Genomic DNA, 19,262 nt, shown 5'->3' on the forward strand with positions numbered 1-19,262 from the left:
GGAATCGTGAGAAAATATCCAGACCAGTAGGCGGCGGTAGCTTGATGTAAGCTTGTAAACTGCCAATAATTGCAAAAAAAAAAAAAACAGAAAACATAGTCTTTGTATTAATATCGCGTTCATTCATTTACGAATATATAAAAATATATTACATAAGCGAAATATGCTGACTAAAACAAACCCACAATGAGCACGGAAATTACATTGACAATTAAAAAAAATCGAAGAAGTCAGTTGCTTTTTCGGTCCACACTCCACACCAGTTGGTGGCGGTAATGCACCATTTTGCTGTTTGCCAACCGCCAATAAACCTTATACAGAAGAAGAAGAAGTCAGTTGCTTAGCAACTGTTGGAAGCCCAGCGTCAGTTAGCAAGCTAGAAGATCAGCTAACACACGTACCGTGTGACCCTAAAAAGTGTATAAATGCCACTAAAAAGAAGAGGACCTTTGCAGCTAGCCCAGAGAGAAGTGGATGAAATAAAAAAACAGGTCAGTTCAAGAACGACGCTTTAAACTTAGGTGCGACTGCACCAAACTGTTCGGACTGAACGTTATACAGTTGTTGCACATGTACCACCAGAGCTTTTTCGAAATGATGTGATCCCGAGGCTTGAACTCGACTGTTTCTCTAAACACTTTTGTCTTATAAGCCCTTTACCGACGTGGCATGCGCTAGCATAAATATTGATTAGCATCTGTTCGTAACAATTCATTATGATGCACTGCTGTGAGTTAGCAATGTAAACCAGAATAAAAACCGACATAATCATCAATATAAACGCTGAACTGTACATTGATTTAAACACTTTCACAGGTTGACAGTCTGGAGAAGGATGTCCAGAGCCAGGCTGGATCCACTGAAGAGGCCTTTCGAAGGTAACCAACTGTGGTAGAGCACCAGCAGTGCCCTTCCTTACTCCTTAAGATGAGCACCCTCACCTGTTTTAACATTGAAATCCTTGTGTGTAGTTAGTAGTCAGTTGAGCACTCAAAGGGTTTTCTGCTAAAAGTGTCACTCACCCAGTCACGCACAAATCCATACAGGATTGTATCTATAAACATTTTCTAACAATTACACACGTACTCAGACTGCAATGGGTCCATCAGTGAGTTCGCTATCAGTCTGCCCAAGGATATTTCAGCATGATGACCCTCTCTACCACATGCCCTGATCACCTACTTTATGGAATGCTTGAAAATTTGATATCTACTTGCAAACAGATGCCAAAAACTGCAAATGTCAGCAGAGGAGACACTAAGGACACTGAAGAAACTGAGCAAGGTTAGTTTTCTAATCTTTAAGAAACTTTTCAACCTTTTCAAATACTATTATTGTACACAGATTTAATATAATCTTTCGATGCCAACAATTGGAAGCAATCAGTGATATTACTTGACTAATATTAGTTGTTTTTATTAAAGCAGTTGTCATTACTTACGGCAGCAAATCGATATATTAATTTATCTTTGTGGAAAATGTTGCATGGTTGACAGCAGTGTAGCTAATTAGCCATCATAAGCTAACGCTTGATCTTTCAGGGTGATGAGCTGGCTCCAGTGGGCAATTATGATCAGAGGAAACAGGAAGAGGAGCGACGAGTGCAAAACATCATGGAGCGTCTAAAAACTCTCTCTCTGGAGCTGTCGCCACCAGGACCTAGCACTGAAGCAGGGTTAGTGAAATGTGTGTTAAGTGCAAAGAAGGAAAACTGGGACGGTAGAGTTTTTTTTTGTTGTTGATCTGTGTATGTACTTTATAGTCCATGCTGCAGGGGGCTTGACTTCCCCACAACAATTTAACCTGCATGCTTCATTGCAAAGCATCAGTTTATCTGACAGATTCAATGATAATTGATTGACAAATCTGACCCAAGAATACCTTTTTTCACTGAATTATTCCCTGGTCCACAGTAATGTTTCAAAGGAAGATAGTGAAAATAGTGCTGAAGAAGACGATGACGAAGACAGTAACGACAATGAAGAAGAGCATGTAGAAATTGTTAACAACATTGCCGGTGATGAGAGGCGAGATTTGAAACCGCCATCTCAGTCAGATGCTCGCATCTACATGGTCCTCAGTGATTTCAAAGGAGAGCAGGAAGGAGATCTGTCTGTTCGGGTAAAACACAAACAGCCTTGATGTCAGCAATATATTTAGGACGTTTAGAGCTTGGATTCTTTCCCCTTGCATGTTAAAAGCGATATTGTATAATATTTAGTTTCAACAGAAGAGGGCGCTCTAGCCATCCAAATCTTCTTCTTCAAGTCTTGCAGGCCTGAATTAAGTAACAAATGTAATTTACATATTTCTGAAAACTATTTACCTTTTTAATTTTAAACATTTCTATGATGTGTCTGGTAGATATTGGCATGTAGTCTAGTGCACTGTAGTGTAATTTATAAGCTTTATTAATCGTTATGTCCATCCATCCATCCATCCATCCATCCATCTCCACTTATCCAATTTGATATCCCTTTGTGTTAATGAATCTTATTCCATTGCCGGTTAATTTTTAATCAAGTACTTAACCGATTAGGAAGATAGGTTTATCCTCACATCTGAATTTTAGACATGTCTGTGATGAACTGCATTTGATCTAATCTGTTTGTTATAAATGTGTGAGTTATGTGAACTTACATGGTGTTCTGTGGCCTGTTGTTTCAGAAGGGGGAGGTGTTGAGGATTATCAGGAAGGCAGCAGATGGATGGTGGCTGGCTCAGAACACTAAAGGCAGCAGAGGAGTGGTTCCAAAAACCTTCCTGAAGGTACAAAATCTGCAATGATAGCAAGTCCAACATTATGAATTTTCATTTAGACAAGTGTTTAGCTGAAGGAATTATAAAACATTACTGAGAACATTAAAATGCAGCCTGCAGCAGTTTTCTTTATTCATTGTGTTTTTAATATTAGTATAGACTGACAAAAAAGATCAAGACCATAACAGGATATGATTTCTGATTATATTTTAAATGTAACCATAATGTGTTAGATTGGCTCTAGTGTTGATGAGGAAGATGATGATGATGATGACAATGATTCAAAAGAAGATGATGATGACAAGGAGGAGTCGGAAGAGGAGGAAAATCAAGATAGTGAAGAATTAACTGATGATCCAGACAAATGGAGGTTGAAAGTTTTTTATTTAATTTTTATTTAATGGCATTAAGCTTCCAGGGTCTGTGTTTCCCTACACTTGAGAGACTTTGTTTAAAAGGAAGATAATTTTGAAAACTACATTTATCCAGATTAATGGCAACATAAAAATATTACTTACTGGTGTGAATGAATAACATAATTATTCTTGGTTTCTTTTGTTTTTGTTGACAGTGCTTCACATTCTAACTGGTCTACAGTCAAAAAGGCTCTGAGTGAGGTGCGACTTTCTATACTCTACAGTTATAACTACAAGAACTGAAACTGCTATTAATTTTCCCAACAACAAATACTGCATTCACAATCTTTAGCGCTGTGTTAAATACGTTTTATGGTTTTATCGTGTGTCTGTGACAGATTGATGCAACAGATGTGCTCTCCGCCATGGGTGCTATACCTTCAGGATTCAGACCATCAACTCTCAATAAATTACTGGTGGAGGAAGGTCATTATGCAGCATGTGTGTGTGTGTGTGTGTGTGTGTGAGTGTGTGAGTGTGTGAGTGAGAGAGAGAGAGAGAGAGAGAGAGAGAGAGAGAGAGAGAGACTGGATAAACTCACAAATTAATATGAAGTAAACTCTGCCCACAATGGGGGATCTGTGCAGTTTTGGAAGCACTGGCAGAATTCAGTAAATCCTAGAGCTTGCTGGTCCACTGGTGGTGAACAGACCTGCCTCCCTTAGTGCTGCCTGACATCATCCTACAGGTTAAGTGGCTGTTATAAGGCTAGGGGAAAACTGTTTTCATTGCCAGTTACTCAACTTCTGCCAATTACTTTGTCAATGTATAATTTTTCTATAAAGCAGCAAAATATGTGGATTACATTTCCCCAATTCTAAGTAATGTATTCCAAGGTAGTAACAAATCCTTGCATCAGTGAAGCAGAAATCACAGGATGTGTCACATTTATATTTGGAAAAATCAACAATTCTACAAATTGTTGCATCTTAATGGAAATTTGGATTTAAACTAAGATGACACCCAAAACTTAAAACAGCTTGAACAGCTTACACTGTGAGATAAAGGAGCTGGTTTAAAAGACATTTTAATTTATTCAAGTTCATAACTGCACAGGCTTCAACAATTAAGAGTTTATACTGGGTGAGTTATACTGGATGTTATTTTTATTACTGTAGTTGTTTTGGTACAGTAGGTTGAATGGTGAGTTAGATGCACAATTTTTACCCTATTGTTACCGTATTGATAGAAGCAGCTGTCACTGTAAATAGTAATATTTATCTAACAAGCCAATGCTACATGACTTTCAGGGCAAAGCTGTAACCCTTTGTGTCCTTTATTAGGTGTAACATACAGAGGAAGTCATTACATTCAGCCTCAGCTCAGCCAATCACAGCTCTCCTTTAAAGACCTCTTCCTGGACCCAGACACTGGCAAGGTGAGCTTGTCCCTGTGTTTCTGACACTTACCAGCAACTATAGTCATAAACCTGCCTACTGTGTGATTCTCCTGTGGTGTAGGTTCGTCCTCGGCAGGTCAGCACGAGTGTTTGTTTCAGTTTGTGGAGCTGCAGGATGATTCCTACTCCTGGGGTTGGTGTTCAAGTCCTCAGCCGGCACGTCCGCCTCTGCGCCTTTGACGGAACTCAGGTATCATGGTTGTCTCTGTATACTTTTATTTTAGACACTAGTCCATGACAAAAAATGAAAAAGAAATCATTTAAAACCATTATGAGATATTTACAACATAAATTTATGCCACACACCAAGAAAGGTACTAAGTCACAAACATTTAGAGAACTGAGAAAGATCCTGAACGCTTCATTATATGAAGTTTTTTCTTTTTTGCGTCACTCTAAATAGACTCAAATGTGCTGTATAAAGTGGTGTACAGTCGTCTGCAAAAAGAGCTATTTCAACCTTATCTGCACATCTAGAATTTATGGCTTAGCATATTTGCTTGTGCAGAAAGCTTATACCACTGTCGTTAGTACAAACAGAATCAGGGGAACATTTGCTTCCATTCTTCCTTGGTTGGAGCGATCATTATTACGTTCTTTTGTACTGTAATGTTTTACTGCACTTCTTTAATTTCTCCAAATGTCTTCAGAGTATAATGAATTTTATTAATACTTTTGGTGTATTAGGTAAAACAGGTGTCAAACATTACGGCTAGGGCATCGTTGTCTCTCCGTTTTGGCCTTCCGTCCACACTGAGACCGAAATGTAAGGGTGCATACAGGTCAAGGAAAGCGCAGCGTTCTGAAAACGCTTTTCAAAGCGGATACATTCGAAAACGCCGTTTTTGCGTAGCAGTGTGAACAGCGAACCCGGAACTTTTTCGAAGTTGATGATACATTTTGTCATGTGATGCAGTCATGTGACCAATTAAACTATGATAGCGGAGGGCATTATACAGCAGTTGTTTTGTTTGTTCTCAATTTTGACAGCCCTATTAAAGATCAGTTTGCACATGCTCCAGATAGCTTTTCTTCAAATTCTTTAATTCTCACTTGCTTTGCAACTTTGTACTTTTGTGTTACTCGCAGCAACAACTCACCTCATTGTTAGTCCATTTAAAAAACTTGGTGCTTTTCCTCAACATTTTGTCGCAACATTTCAGAGAGCCGGAAAGTAAATAAGCAGCAGACAGAAATGAGGCAGGTCGAATCGTCTTGCGTTTCATGCATGCGCAGGACTGGAACGTAATCGTTTTCGGCCATGGATCAACAACTCTGTGAAAACAACTGAAAACGATAGTGTGACGCGGAGCGTTTTCAGACCAAAATGCCGTTTTCAAATTTAACCGGGCTAGTGTGGATGTAGTAATTCATATCCTTGATTACTTTAGTGGCAGGAATCATGTATTGGTCTCTTTAAGTGTGTAAGCTTATGAAACAGTCACATTTCAGCTCAACTCAGACAACAAAGAACACGTTTCTGCCATAAAACAGGAAGATTTTTATGCAGGGTTTTTTTCAGATTTAACTCTTTGTATCTAATTCCCTTGCTCTCTTGCTTTTTTCAACATGAGTTTCACTGTGTTTCAGGTTTTGAGTAACATCCACATAATAAGGGCAGCCTACAACGCCAAGAGCCCAAAGACCTGGAGCTTCTCTCCAAGGGTATGTGGAGGTTGCTATGTTTGTAACCTTACAACACAAACTGATTTGCAGACTCTTTGTACTGAGGCTCTGCAAAAGAAGACAAAAAAAGAAATTGTGAGAAATGTGAAATTTAGCATGTGTTCATGTGTGTGTCTGTTCAAGGTGACCGGTATCTTGCCCACCCTCTTGGATGGAGACTGTTTTCTGCGCTGCAACTCTGCGTCTCCTAACCTCGGGATCCTCTTTGAATTAGGAGTCACTTTTATACGAAATGTAAGGGTGCATACAATTTTGCGAATTACAAAAATGTATATAAGGAAAGAAAAGAAAAAGTGTCTCTGTTTTAGTCTACTGGGGAGAGAGGAGACCTAAGCTGTGGTTGGGCTTTCCTCAAATTGACCGATGATGCAGGAAATCCTGTGCCGAACAGGTACATGTGTTTTTTTACATTCATCCAGACATATGCAGAAAAAGCTGCGAAAATATATCAGAATATCTTTTCTTTAGACACCTACAGTAGTGAAAAGATTAACAAAGTAAAATGACACCTAGCGCAAAACCACTGACATTATTAAGCGCGCACAAAATTGAATTATCTACTGTGTACAGGACCTATGAACTGCCTGTGAATGGTGGCACTCCATATGAGAAGGATGTAGCAGTGGAGGCGTCACCCACTAGAGGATGTAAGGAGAAATGGCAGACTCAGTACATTTTGATCTTAAAATAATATAAGGAAAAAACAATAGAAACAAAATAATAGTTTTTATGTTATATTAATCAGTGTATCTCCTCTCCTTTCAGCTCCAAGTGGTGTTTTCCAGCAGATGCTCCAAGCCAGGCGGCAGCCCAAACTTGTTGTTAAGCTGAAATCAGCCAACAGCCGGACGCAAACACAGCTCGGGTTAGAAGATCAGTGAAAAAAAGACTGCCACTGTGCTTGAACACCTGCAGTAGAATATCTTATTCATAAAGCCTTCCTCTGTTTATTTGGGCTCATTCCTGACTCATCTCAGATATATCCCTGTGTGTATGTATGTGCGTGCATGTATATGTTTGTAATAAGTACATTTTTTCTCTTCAGTGTCCTTCCAGATACTCTCCTCCACTGCCTAAACTGCATCCATCTGCTGGTTCTGCACAGGCATCTGCTTGCAGACGCACTGCTGATGGACAGGCCCACAATGCAGAATGCAGGTAGCTCGCACTGTCAGTGGTTCTTATCCAAACCGATCACATTCACAGCTCTGGGTTTAATACCATTATCTCTCTTTCAGATCTAATATGCAGTCCTATACTTTCAACCTTCCCTGTGTTGTTGGACCAGCCAGACCTGTTAGATGCTCTCAGGGTGAGAAAAGTCACATTTGTCATTCAAATAAGATTCAACAACTGCTCCTTTGTTTTGTTGCTTTATCAACACAGCTGAAATTCTGCTTGTTGAAGATGATTTCTGTGAGATTATTTTTAATATTCTCATAGTAAAAATAATGTGTGATTATATATAGAGAGAGTTTAAAGCTTGTTAAGTGGTATGACCCATCACATTTGTTTGATGGTAAGGACAACTGAATATTCAAATAACTGTGTTTCTTCCAGAGTGCCTGGCTGGATGCTGAGACTAACATGAACAGAGCACAAAAGGTGCGTGCGTGTAGGTGTGTAGTTATACAACTCTGTGTCCAAACACATTTTTGCCCGGTGCAAATATAAAAAATGGAATGCAAATTATTTGAACTACATATTTGCTTAAATAGTATAATGGCAGTCATTATAAAACGACTGAAAAACTGCTGAGTTTGAGTTTAAGTGTAGTTGTCTCGGTGGTCTAGCGTCCCCTGTGTCTGGATGGAAGCATATGCAAACCTGTAAATATATTAATCGGGCCTGTACCAACTATTTTGAAACGTAAAAATTTTAATTATTTTTTCCTTCCAGGTTTTTAATATGTCTTTTTGTCATGTTTAATCAAATATAAGGGATTGTATGATTTGCAGGCCAGACATTCTGGATTTATTTACATTTTATGCATTATTACAACTCTTTTGGAAACAGGGTTTTGGGACACAGATCCCATTACAAAGTGATATGTTGGGGATCTGCTTTCTTTTTGGGAACAAAGAGGAAATAGGATGTTTTGGTTAGGTAAAAGGTAGCTTTGAAGAAGTATTGATTGCCTGGTTTAATTAATTAAACTCAGTAGGGATAGCTACTGAGTTTAGGGATAGCTCAGTGGGGTAGGGATAGCTCAGTAGGTAGAGTGGTGGCCCCATGATCGGAAGGTTGGGGGGTTCGACTCCACTGAACGGTTACCCTGAGGTACCGTCCCTACACACTGCTCCCTGGGCGCTGCATTGGTGGCTGCCCACTGCTTCACTGGGTGAATGGGTTAAATGCAGAGGAGCAATTTCCCTACGGGGACTATCGCATACACATTAATACATTACACATTATTACAGTAACAGTCTGCATCTTTGGATGCGTAATATCAGCTCAGACCTGTAGAGGATGCTGTCAGTATAATAGATTGGGTGGCTTACACTGAGATGTGAATATGAACTAAAGCTTTCTCCCTGTGTGTTTACAGAGGGACCTCTCCTATCTAAAACTGGAGTTTGTTAAAGTCTACATGTCATCTGTGTATTTCCTGCTCCACTCTCCATCGCTGCCCTGTTATCGTTGGGCGGACCCGCTCTCTGAGGAACAACGCGCAAGAGTCATCTACGCAATGCTGGAAATGCTGAAAAACCAACGCAACAACACCGGCCAGTCAGGAGTTCCTGAGGTCTTTGTTGATGGCGCTCACACGCATCTCGCTTTTGATGTTACCGAGTTGACTTTTGACCTTCTCCGTGTGGCGTGGTGACAATAACGTCATCTCCCTCTGGCTGAAGGTGCTATTTGGTTGAAGTTAATTATCCTAATTTTCACGTATATTTTGAAAATAATTAAAGGTTAAAACTCACAATATTCTATATGTTTATTATTTTTAGTAAATTTTAATGAAGAAGACCAAAACCAGCAGTGGTTGAAATTTGAATGAAAGACCGGGCTTCCTCTTTAGTAGCTGTTTTTCATTACAATATATCACATACTATAACCTAGTTAGTCTTTCATGTAGTTATTATAGTTTTAGTTTTGGTCCATGGCACAGATGATATATAATATGTCATATTTTAGATACACTTAAGATAAAACATGTGACAAGATAGGGCGATTCTTCATTGGTTTTTCACTGAATTTGTTGAAAACAAGACAAAACTCACATGTCCAACACGCTTTACTTCCTTTCTGCTTCTGCTAAACTACTGAGCATACACGTCTTTGCGAACCTTATGTTTACCAAAGGCACTGATCGTAGTCTGTGTAGCTGTGAAATAAAATATTTTATTTATTTTGTATTTAATCACAGAATCAACGTCCTTCCTCTTAAAGATAAAAAAATGTGTTACAGGATTAAAAAAGGGACAATGAGTGCCACTGATGCCAGTAATGGTAACATTATTGGCATGTTTTAATTTAATTTTTATGAAAGAAATTGTGTTCTTATCACTTATTTACATCCACAAAGGTGTTTTTTCAGCCCTGTCATCTCACTGGGTACTGAGCCCCACCCATTATTTCAACATCATTGTGTGTATGTGCTTGTTTGGGAGGGTCTGTAGTGTAGGGTTACAGGAGTTAATAATTGGCCCGCTGTGTTCTTTTTATAGCCTGGTATAAAAGCTAAGGAGCACTAGGAGGTTGGGTCAGTTTGGGTGCTGTCGGTTACGGCTTCACGTCCAAAGCAACATTTATTACAGCAATTCAACATACTTTTTTATGATAAATTGTATATTGTCACACTAAACATATTTCTTTGGGAATAAAATCTGAAAAAGATGTTTGAAAGGCATTTAAGGCTTCTGTAATTTAATTTATGAGATAAGACCTTTAAAAAAAATCCATATTATTTACACTGTTGGTTTTGTAATATGAAGATGTTAGTAAATGTTTCTTTAAACTCTTCACATATATCCCCCAACACATTCTGAATAAAAAAGAAAGGAATAAGATGTAGCCTGTTAATTGGTGAGTAGAAATGCTTAAGGGCATATTTTATTTCCCCATGTGTATTTGACAACTGACTACAGTAATTTAATTGTACCCTAAAGGCATGAATATATCTGCCAGGTCATGCTACTCAAGAAAAGCAACAAAGCCAGTAAGAATATTTCCAAAATGACAAAGAGTGCAAACACCTATTAGCATGTTAGTAATTCCTATTACATCCCCTCATCGTCTAACATGATCTTAACCTTGAAACTAACACACATTTAACCTTCTGTTTGAACTTCAAACTGTCTTGTTTAACTGAACACTGACTATAAAGCCTTTATCCCCCCCAAAGTGATATTCCAAGTCCCCAGCCCAATACCTAAAGTGGTCTTTCTGAATGTGTATAAACATACCAAGCCTTTTGTTGGTGCACTGTTTGCAGGCGACTCATATTCCACATCCTGTATTTCCACATTCCAGTGCAGTTGCTGCGGTTGCTGTATGCTGTCCCTGATGACCGGAGCGTTGATAAGCTTTGGAAAAAACAAAACAAAACTGGATTACCATCAGGGTAATAGTAGTAAGATATCCCAGGGCTGTGTCAAACAAAGGGAAAAGAAACTCTTTGTGAAGCCCAGAAGGGACAGAGAAGCATTTGGTCCTGAATTATATTTACAGGTTTTAGATTATCCCTTGATTGACAGTAGCAATGAGCAAGATGTGCTTTTCCCATGGTATCTAGACGGTAAAATAATAAAATAAAATAATAATTAATGAAATTTAAGTCTTACAGATTAAACAGAAAATGCTTTTACTATGTACCTATGGAGAGGTAGTGAGGCTACACTGTAAAGAAAACAGAATCCAGAGTGGCATTTAATGGTGTTTCCGAAACCTCATATCATACAGTTAGTCAGCATGGGTCTGATCATCTAACATGTGTTTGAGTAAATTTCCAGGGTTGATGAGACAATGTTATTTGAGATTAGTCAAGAAATTATCTATTAAAATATTATATTGCACTTGGGAAAGTGATTTTCTTAAATATGTACACACAACACAACAGCAAAGTACTAACCACTGCTAAACTCGCCCACTGTGCCTTGCCAGCTTCTATTCCCAGTTTGTACAGTATCGTTCCAGTGCTCGCTGTGTGATGAGGTCACCTGTGTAGAATTCCACTAGCTTCAAAGAGAAAAGAGGACAGTACCAGGGGGAGAAACAATATTGAACTATTGTGGACACTTTGTATGTGTTAATTAATTGTCACTAGCTGCTATATACTGTCTGTGAAGGTTCACAGTCATCCAGGTCATTGTAGTCAAAGGAGCTTGCAAAGAAAAGCGTCTGGACTTCTTTAAGTTGCTTGAAGACGTTTCACCTCTCATCCGAGAAGCTTCTTCAGTTCTAAGGTCAAATGGTGGAGAGTCCCAGATATAAACCTAGTGGGAGTGACCCCCCACAGAGGGACAAAAGGACCCCCTGATGATCCTCTAATCTCCTGAGCCAAGGTGTGAAATTGGGTGTGGGACCCAATCAGCCAGAGTTTCGGGTGAGTTCATTGTGAAACCTGGCCCCACCTTATCATGTGAATTCCTGAGGTCAGATGGCCCAGGATGTGAGTGGGCGTTAAGGCGTCTGGGGAGGGATCTCAAAACTGGATTATAGATGGCAGACAGTTGGTGTGGTAAACCACCGCCTGTGTTCAAAGACGGTCGCTCACAGTGGACATAGATGGCTTCTTTCACTCCTCTTTCAAACCATCTGTCCTCTCTGTCCAAAATGTGAACATTGGCATCCTCGAAAGAGTGTCCTTTATCCTTAAGATGCAGATGGACTGCTGAGTCTTGTCCTGTGGAGGTGGCTCTTCTGTGTTGTGCCATGCGCTTGTGAAGTGGCTGTTTGGTCTCTCCAATGTAGAGGTCTGAGCATTCCTCGCTGCACTGTACAGCATACACCACATAGTTAAGTTTGTGTTTTGGCGTTTTGTCTTTCGGGTGAACCAGTTTCTGTCTGAGCGTGTTGCTGGGTCTGAAATACACTGGGATGTCATGCTTGGAGAAAACTCTCCTGAGTTTTTCTGATACACCGGCTACATAGGGGATGACAATGTTGTTGCGTCTGTCCTTCTTATCCTCCTTCGCTGGTGTCTGGTCTTCTTTTCTGTGCCTCTTTGCTGACTGCTATATACTACTTTTTTCCATATATGAAAATTGCTTGACAGGGGTGTGAGCCAAAAATGATCTAGCTTCTGGGTTTGCTCAAATGTTTCTTCTTGTTATATGATGGTTTCATAATAACAGACATTCTAGACATTGGTAAATGCTGCTACTGAGAGAGAAACTACAGGCAATGTCAGTAAACGTGGTGGTGGACAGGTATATAAGGCAGTATGTGGGCAGTAGAGGGGGGTCTGTGCCATCTCCATTCCTTATCACCTTGTAACCTCGTACTTCTGATTCATGCTACCTACAGAAATACTTTGATGATTCTTCAGTGATTGGATATATAAGTGATGAGCAGGAGGAGGAATACAGGGGACTAATGGTCTGGAATAAATCATATGCTTCTGAATGGGAGTAAAACCAAAGAGATGATGATTGACTTCAGATGGAAGAAGATGGCTACACGACCTGTAGCTGTGCTGGGACAGGATTTTGATGTGGCGGAGGAGTAAAAGTATTGGGATGTCCACACGGACAACTGGCTAAACTAGAAAACCAACACAGAGGCTTTATACGAAAAGGGTTCTTTTGGATCTTTTCAAGTCTGCAGCGCAGTGATTAAGATTATCCATCACTCAATTGTGTTAAGTGTAGGATTCTCGGCTGGGGGAGCAGTGTCAGAGACACCAATAGACTGAATACACCGATTAGTAGAGGCTGGCTCTGAATGGCTGCATCACTATTAAATCTCATGGTACTAAGAGTTTGTTTAAAAAGAGAGTAAAATGTGACTTTATTTGAAAGCAGTGGTGTATTGTCAGATGCTCCTTTTTTCAAATTGTGGTCAACAGGAAAGAAAAATCTTATCTGTGCCATATCGAGCTCACTTTGCTAACTATAGAGGTGAAGATAATGTATTAACTCCACTGCAGATCACTCAACACGGACCATCATTGTGTAGATATAAATGATACTGGACTGCAGACTGAAAAAACTGTAAAACTGTAGACCTGATTGTTATCACATGGAAAAACTGAGACGTTCTCACCCAGTTCTCTTTGTGCCCCAGGTGGACTATTGTCTAAGGAGGAAGAAGTAGAAGAGGTGATAGTGGTGGGGATTTCACACAGTAAGTAGTTAAATGCTAGAATATGCACACACAGATTTAATGTCCTATCAGTGTTATTAAAAGAAAAAAAATACATTCATAGTGGAGGATCTAGAATTATCATGATCACAGATTCAGTTTGGGAAACGGAAACTTTGTGTTACCTTATGATGTGCTGGAATAATTATTTGGTGTCTATCTCATGTTTTCAAAGAGTTTTCCCTTAATTTAAATGGAGACTAACTATCTTTTAATGGCTTAAACAGCTTTTTGTTTGAAATTAGAGCTTGTGCACAAAATTGCTAGGTGAATGGGTTACAATGTGTGCCTTTGTGTTTTGCATCTTATTGTAGTTTTAATTTGTTTTCTTTCTTTCTTTCTTTCTTTCTTTCTTTCTTTCTTTCTTTCTTTCTTTCTTTCTTTCTTTCTTTCTTTCTTTCTTTCTTTCTTTCTTTCTTTCTTTCTTTCTTTCTTTCTTGCTAATTTTGTTTCAAGTAACATTCAGTGGACATTTTGTAAGAACTTGACACAGCTGAAAAGTTTTAGATGTTTGGACCATTAACCAAACGGAGAGTAAGCCAACTAAAAGAGCTGAAAGATATTAAAATGCTTCAGACATTTTCAGGAACACAGTGTTTACTACATATCTAGTTATTAGATCTTAACATCCAGTTTTGATTAAAACATGTTTGTAATGCATTCAATGATGTTTGAGGGTATAGGTCATTTGACAGCTATAGAATAAATCCTATGAAGCTTAGTAGAGCAAACGTGTAAATTAAAAAACAGGCTAAGTTTACTATATATAGGTGCAGCTCGAGGTTACCTCGAGGTTACAGTTCACAGCATTGGGGGAGTCCTGAGTCCCTGGACGTGCAATGGGTTTGTTGTCCAGGCTTAGGACACAAAATATAATGCATTTTCTGTCATTGTCTTTGTGTGTATTTGTGTATGTGAGTGTGTGTGCACGTGTATCCTGTAACTAGATCCAGAATAGAGGATCTAGTGCAAGGTGTGTCTGTCTCATGTCTGCTTATTCTGTCTTGTGTGTTTGTCTGGTGGTAATGACTGAGGGGGTTTTATATTGCAATATGATAGCTACAACATCAACAGTTATTCTAAGATTGTGTTTGCCACAAAGTCACATCTAAAATGCATTATTTGTGCAAGTTAAAATCAAACTAATCAGATGAAGACTAAATGAATTTGCACAAAGATGAAAAGGATTGCGGTTTTAAGTTCTTTAATGTGCTTTTACCCCGATGACGGTTGGATATATACCAGCAGCTGGTGTTTTGCCCCTCTGGTGTTTCGGCCAAGACCTGCTCATGTATTGAACAGATATGTAGGACTGCTTTCTTGCATTTGTGCAATATCTCTAAATTTAGAAATATCCTGTCTCAGAGTGATGTTGAAAGCTAATTCATGCATTAATTACTTTTAGGCTGAGCTACTGTAATTCATTATTATCAGACTGTCCTAAAACTCCCTGAAAAGCCTTCAGTGGATACAAAATGCTGCAGCAAAAGTACTGACAGGGACTAGAAAGAGAGAGCATATTTCATGTTGGCTTCTATTCATTAGCTCCCTGTTAAATCCAGGATCAAATTTAAAATCCTTCTCTTCATATACCAGTCCTTTTTGAGCAAGCATATAGGATAACCTGAATCCTGCATTGGTTACACTACAATAAGTTTGGGCTGTTACAGCCATGATGCACTGACTGTTTCTCGTTCACTCACATTTTTCATTCTCTGTGTTACTATCCCTCTCCCCTCACCTTAAACCAGTCGCAGCAGATAGCCGCCCCTCCCTGAGCGTGATTCTGCTGGAGGTTTCTTGCTGTTAAAAGGGACCGCCAGTTGTTCTTTAGGGCTTGGTACCCAATCTCAGAGTGTGAGGATAATTATACCTCTGCCCTCCCGTAACATTTGTGTTGTACCTGGAGAATCTCTAGTTGTGACAGCACTTGCTTATTCCGAATGTTCGAACACTGAGGTACTAGTCGTTTCAATGTTAGTGTAGATGTTGGGTGTCAAAAAATCCATAGGTTCCATATCTCTTTCACGTATCACCTTTTGCTGGGGTTAGATGCGTAGTAGCACTTCAACAATTCCCTATTCTCATGCCTTGTCCACTAGCTTATTCCAGTAGCCCACTTCTCATCAGTGTGCCCTGGTTCCTCAGCTTATGGGCAAAGGGCAGCATGGCTTCAGTTATGTGTCTGTTAATCATATTTTGAGGTAGGCCTGGGTAACATGGGGGGACCTAGACTGGAGCCCTTACTGGATGCATGCCCTTGGTTGGGATTTAAAATCCTACCTATTGTTCTGAATATGGTAGTGTTGTCCTTGGTTTTTCTCAAGCTTCTCATGTTGCCACTTCTTCTTTTGTCCTCCACTTGCTCAGTTTCCTCAGTTTTTTTGAGGACATGTGACACACTGTGCCATGAGAGGCTAGGTTTATGAGCTAATAGTGTTTTGGGAATCACCTTGGTGTCAAAATACAATTTTATGCTTGTCAAACAGCATATTTATATTCTAGTTTTTTCTAATTCAAGAAAGAAATGGGAACCAATGATATGTTTTTATGATGGGCAGCTAGTAGCAAAGTGACAATTTGAAAATTTGGTTTATTGTTATGTGTAAACACAACACTAGTTTATCCTTGAGTGAAGTGTCTTTCAGGCTTGAGTGATTTATTTAGAAAACTTTAAATAATGGTGCATTTCTGTGAATAATACTAATACGTATACTTTAATACTAGTCATATACTTAATATATTATTTAATATTATTGTTATTATTTAACCCTCAGCAGGATTATTTGTGCAAATAAAACTAAATAAAATATATTTTCTATAAATGAAGAAATGTTTGCCATGGTGATCACATTACCATGGCAAACAAAATCCTTGCTTCAGTTTCACTTGAATAGTGTACCTGACGCATGTTTTGTCGTTAAACAGGAACATGTCCTTATACGTATTAGCTTTAACAGACAAATGGGTTGACAGAGGGTGTGACAGCATCAGCAGAACAAAACAAGTATTTGTCACTGAAAGAGGGAACGTGCATGTGGAAGGTTTGAAAGCTACTCTTTCAGAGTGACTCACAGTCCAATATTGAAATTGCATGTTAAACAGGAATCACAGAATATACTAAACAGGAAAACAGACATTAATTTCAAAGCTTTTTTTTTCTAATTCATTGTTATACAACTAGTTTTGAAAGTAGTAAATCAAAGTATACTCAAGTAAAATGTGTTATTGAGGTGAGAGAAATGTATGCTGTTAAGATTACATGAAATTAGAAATTGTACCCATGTTTTTTTCCCCAGTAATTTCTAATCTTTAACTCAGAAATTCATCTTACAAAGTTCCAAAGCATATTAGGCACATTACTGTTTTTGTGAAAATTTGTAGGCTGTCAGTTTCCAATTAAAACAAAGATCTATTAAATAATACAAGATCATCTGTGCTCAGCAAGACCCTGAACCTGTCATGATTGGGCTGTGTGGCAGGCAGGAATTGGACCCAAACGCAAGCTCACGGAGGCAGGCATGAACTCAAAACACAGCTTTATTGCTGGAAAGAAAAAGCATACAAACTAAACTGGAAACTATAACGTATTACACAGAGAAACACAGGGCCCTGAATGACGGAGAACGCGACACTGAGCTGAGGGAGACGTGGACATAAATACACAGAGGGTTAACGAGGGAAGTAGGAGCACACGGGGGACACAGGTGACACTGATAATCATAACGAGACACGGCAGGAGTAAACACAACACTGACGGTAGACTGTCAAAGTAAAACAGGAAGTACCAAGAGGTGCAGACAGGAGGAGAGAGAGAGAGCACGGGGAGGGCACAGACATAATGGGCTGGGGAAACATGGAATAAAACACAAGGAGGGGAGACGAGGACTCACCGATACACAGATGGGCACACAGGGGGTAAAGTCACATGGGGAAAACAAATAGGGAACATCTTAACAGAACCACCTAGGAACCAAGGCATAAATAAAGAACAAAATACAAAACATACGAAAACTAAGAATGCTGGGCCAACATGGCCCAGGATCATGACAGAACCACTAGCTGTACTCAGAAAGGTCTCCTTGTTTTGAGAAGCAGTATTGGTTCATTTTAGAGCCAAGTTATGAAAACATTTATTTCTATTTTAAACTAGTGCTGTCAGCATTAATCTACAGGGTGGGCCATTTATATGGATACACCGTAATAACATGGGAATGGTTGGTGATATTAAAGTCCTGTTTGTGGCACATTAGTATATGTGAGGGGGCAAACTCCTCAAGATGGGTGGTGACCATGGTGGCCATTTAGAAGTCGGCCATCTTGGATACAACTTTAGTTTTTTCAATAGGAAGAGGGCCATGTGACACATCAAACTTATTGGGGCAATCCATGCTAACTCACTAACGGAGATTTTATGGCATTAACGTCATTTTAACGAGATTAATGCTGATGGCACTATTTTAAACCTGTCCTTTTCTTGCATGTTGCTAACTTCAAATGTATAGGTATGAGGACCAGTGTTTATTCATATAAAAAACGCTTTTGATTTGGTCAATCATGATCTTTTTTTGTACAAACCTTTCCTAGAATAAATTGATATGTTTTCATTGCTATTTGTGCAATAGGGTGTGAAGTATGATTAGTCAGCACAGAGGGGTACCTCAGGGTTGCATCTAAGGACCGCTTCTTTTTAATAATCATTTACTGCTCTTTTCATGTGATTGCCTACACCAATATGATGCTATCATCAAAAGCTTCTTTTTTACAAGTTTATAAATAAGTCGGATGGATTTAGATACAAAAATGTACATCCTTTGCAAACTTTGCTTAATATATCCAAATATTAAAATGCGAAGTAGAATGTCAATCTTAAGTTATCATTTGCCTCTAATATGTAATGACAGCTGGGAAGATCAGAAATTTGAAATTTGGCATGTACTTCATGTGTGGATTGATTTGAACTCACCTTCAAATCACATATTGATTATATTTTTTAAAAATGCCAATTTTTTTTAATGCTCCACACATTTTTTTTTTTACACATAATCTTAGGCAGAGACTTGTTTCACAACTCATATTACCAGTAATGGAATGCACTGAAGAGGCAGCACTGTTACCTCATAGCAAGAAGGTCCTAGGTTTGAATCCAACATCTGGCCGGGGGCTTTTTGCATTTGCATGTTCTCCCTGTGCTTGTGTGGGTTCTTGCCAACTTCCTGCAACAGTCGAATGACATGCTGTTAGTCAGGTTATCTTAATTTGTCATTCTAAATAGTCCATAGGTGAGAATGTATATGTGAATGGTTGTCTGTTGCTTACCCCTGCGGCAGACTGATCTGTTCAGGGTATGCCCTGCCTCTTGCTCTATGGTAGCTGGCTTAGGCTCCAGCCCACCTGCAACCCTGATCTGAATTATCACTAACACAGTGTATCAGAATTCTTTTAAAATTCTTCAGATATATTTAGGCTTCAGATTTTACAACTCAAAACGATTATTCACCGTTAATCAATGTATCTATGATAGGAAGTAAAATTCATGGATCACCCATGTGATGCATGTGTAGCAGTAATAATTTAAATTCATATGCTGTTTATGTTATTTATTTTGTGGTAACAAAACAGGTTTGGTGACTACAGACAATGATTAAAAAAGGTGGAAGGGTCTTGAGCTTGTCTCACACAAGATGTTT

The 19,262-nt window shown here is 39.0% G+C and overlaps 1 protein-coding gene and 1 long non-coding RNA gene across 3 annotated transcripts; one reads left to right on the forward strand and one right to left on the reverse strand.

Annotated features, from left to right (window-relative positions):
• The first annotated feature begins 328 nt into the window (after positions 1-328).
• On the forward strand, positions 329-10,275 carry nphp1 (nephronophthisis 1). 2 transcript variants are annotated; one of them, XM_080869274.1, is made up of 20 exons: positions 329-491; positions 817-878; positions 1,224-1,284; positions 1,542-1,675; positions 1,914-2,121; positions 2,668-2,769; positions 2,994-3,133; positions 3,332-3,377; positions 3,515-3,602; positions 4,460-4,554; positions 4,637-4,765; positions 6,166-6,240; positions 6,385-6,495; positions 6,570-6,652; positions 6,832-6,908; positions 7,027-7,126; positions 7,307-7,419; positions 7,500-7,573; positions 7,822-7,866; positions 8,810-10,275. In XM_080869274.1, exons 1-20 carry the CDS (start codon positions 426-428, stop codon positions 9,086-9,088), a joined length of 2,088 nt encoding a protein of 695 aa, XP_080725400.1. In that variant the 5' UTR covers positions 329-425; the 3' UTR covers positions 9,089-10,275. The 2 variants fall into 2 exon arrangements, with proteins under 2 accessions (XP_080725400.1, XP_080725401.1); XM_080869275.1 differs by having other exon boundaries at positions 330-491; positions 2,994-3,130; positions 8,810-10,274.
• LOC308388511 lies at positions 4,696-11,759 on the reverse strand. Its single transcript, XR_013970112.1, has 3 exons — positions 11,339-11,759; positions 10,674-10,793; positions 4,696-4,802 (listed from the first exon to the last, which is right to left on the reverse strand). It is a non-coding gene; the product is annotated as an uncharacterized lncRNA (long non-coding RNA).
• Between the last annotated feature and the right edge of the window lie 7,503 nt (positions 11,760-19,262).

This window comes from Rhamphochromis sp. 'chilingali', assembly GCF_963969265.1.
Source record: "Rhamphochromis sp. 'chilingali' genome assembly, chromosome: 20".
Taxonomy (NCBI): domain Eukaryota; kingdom Metazoa; phylum Chordata; class Actinopteri; order Cichliformes; family Cichlidae; genus Rhamphochromis; species Rhamphochromis sp. 'chilingali'.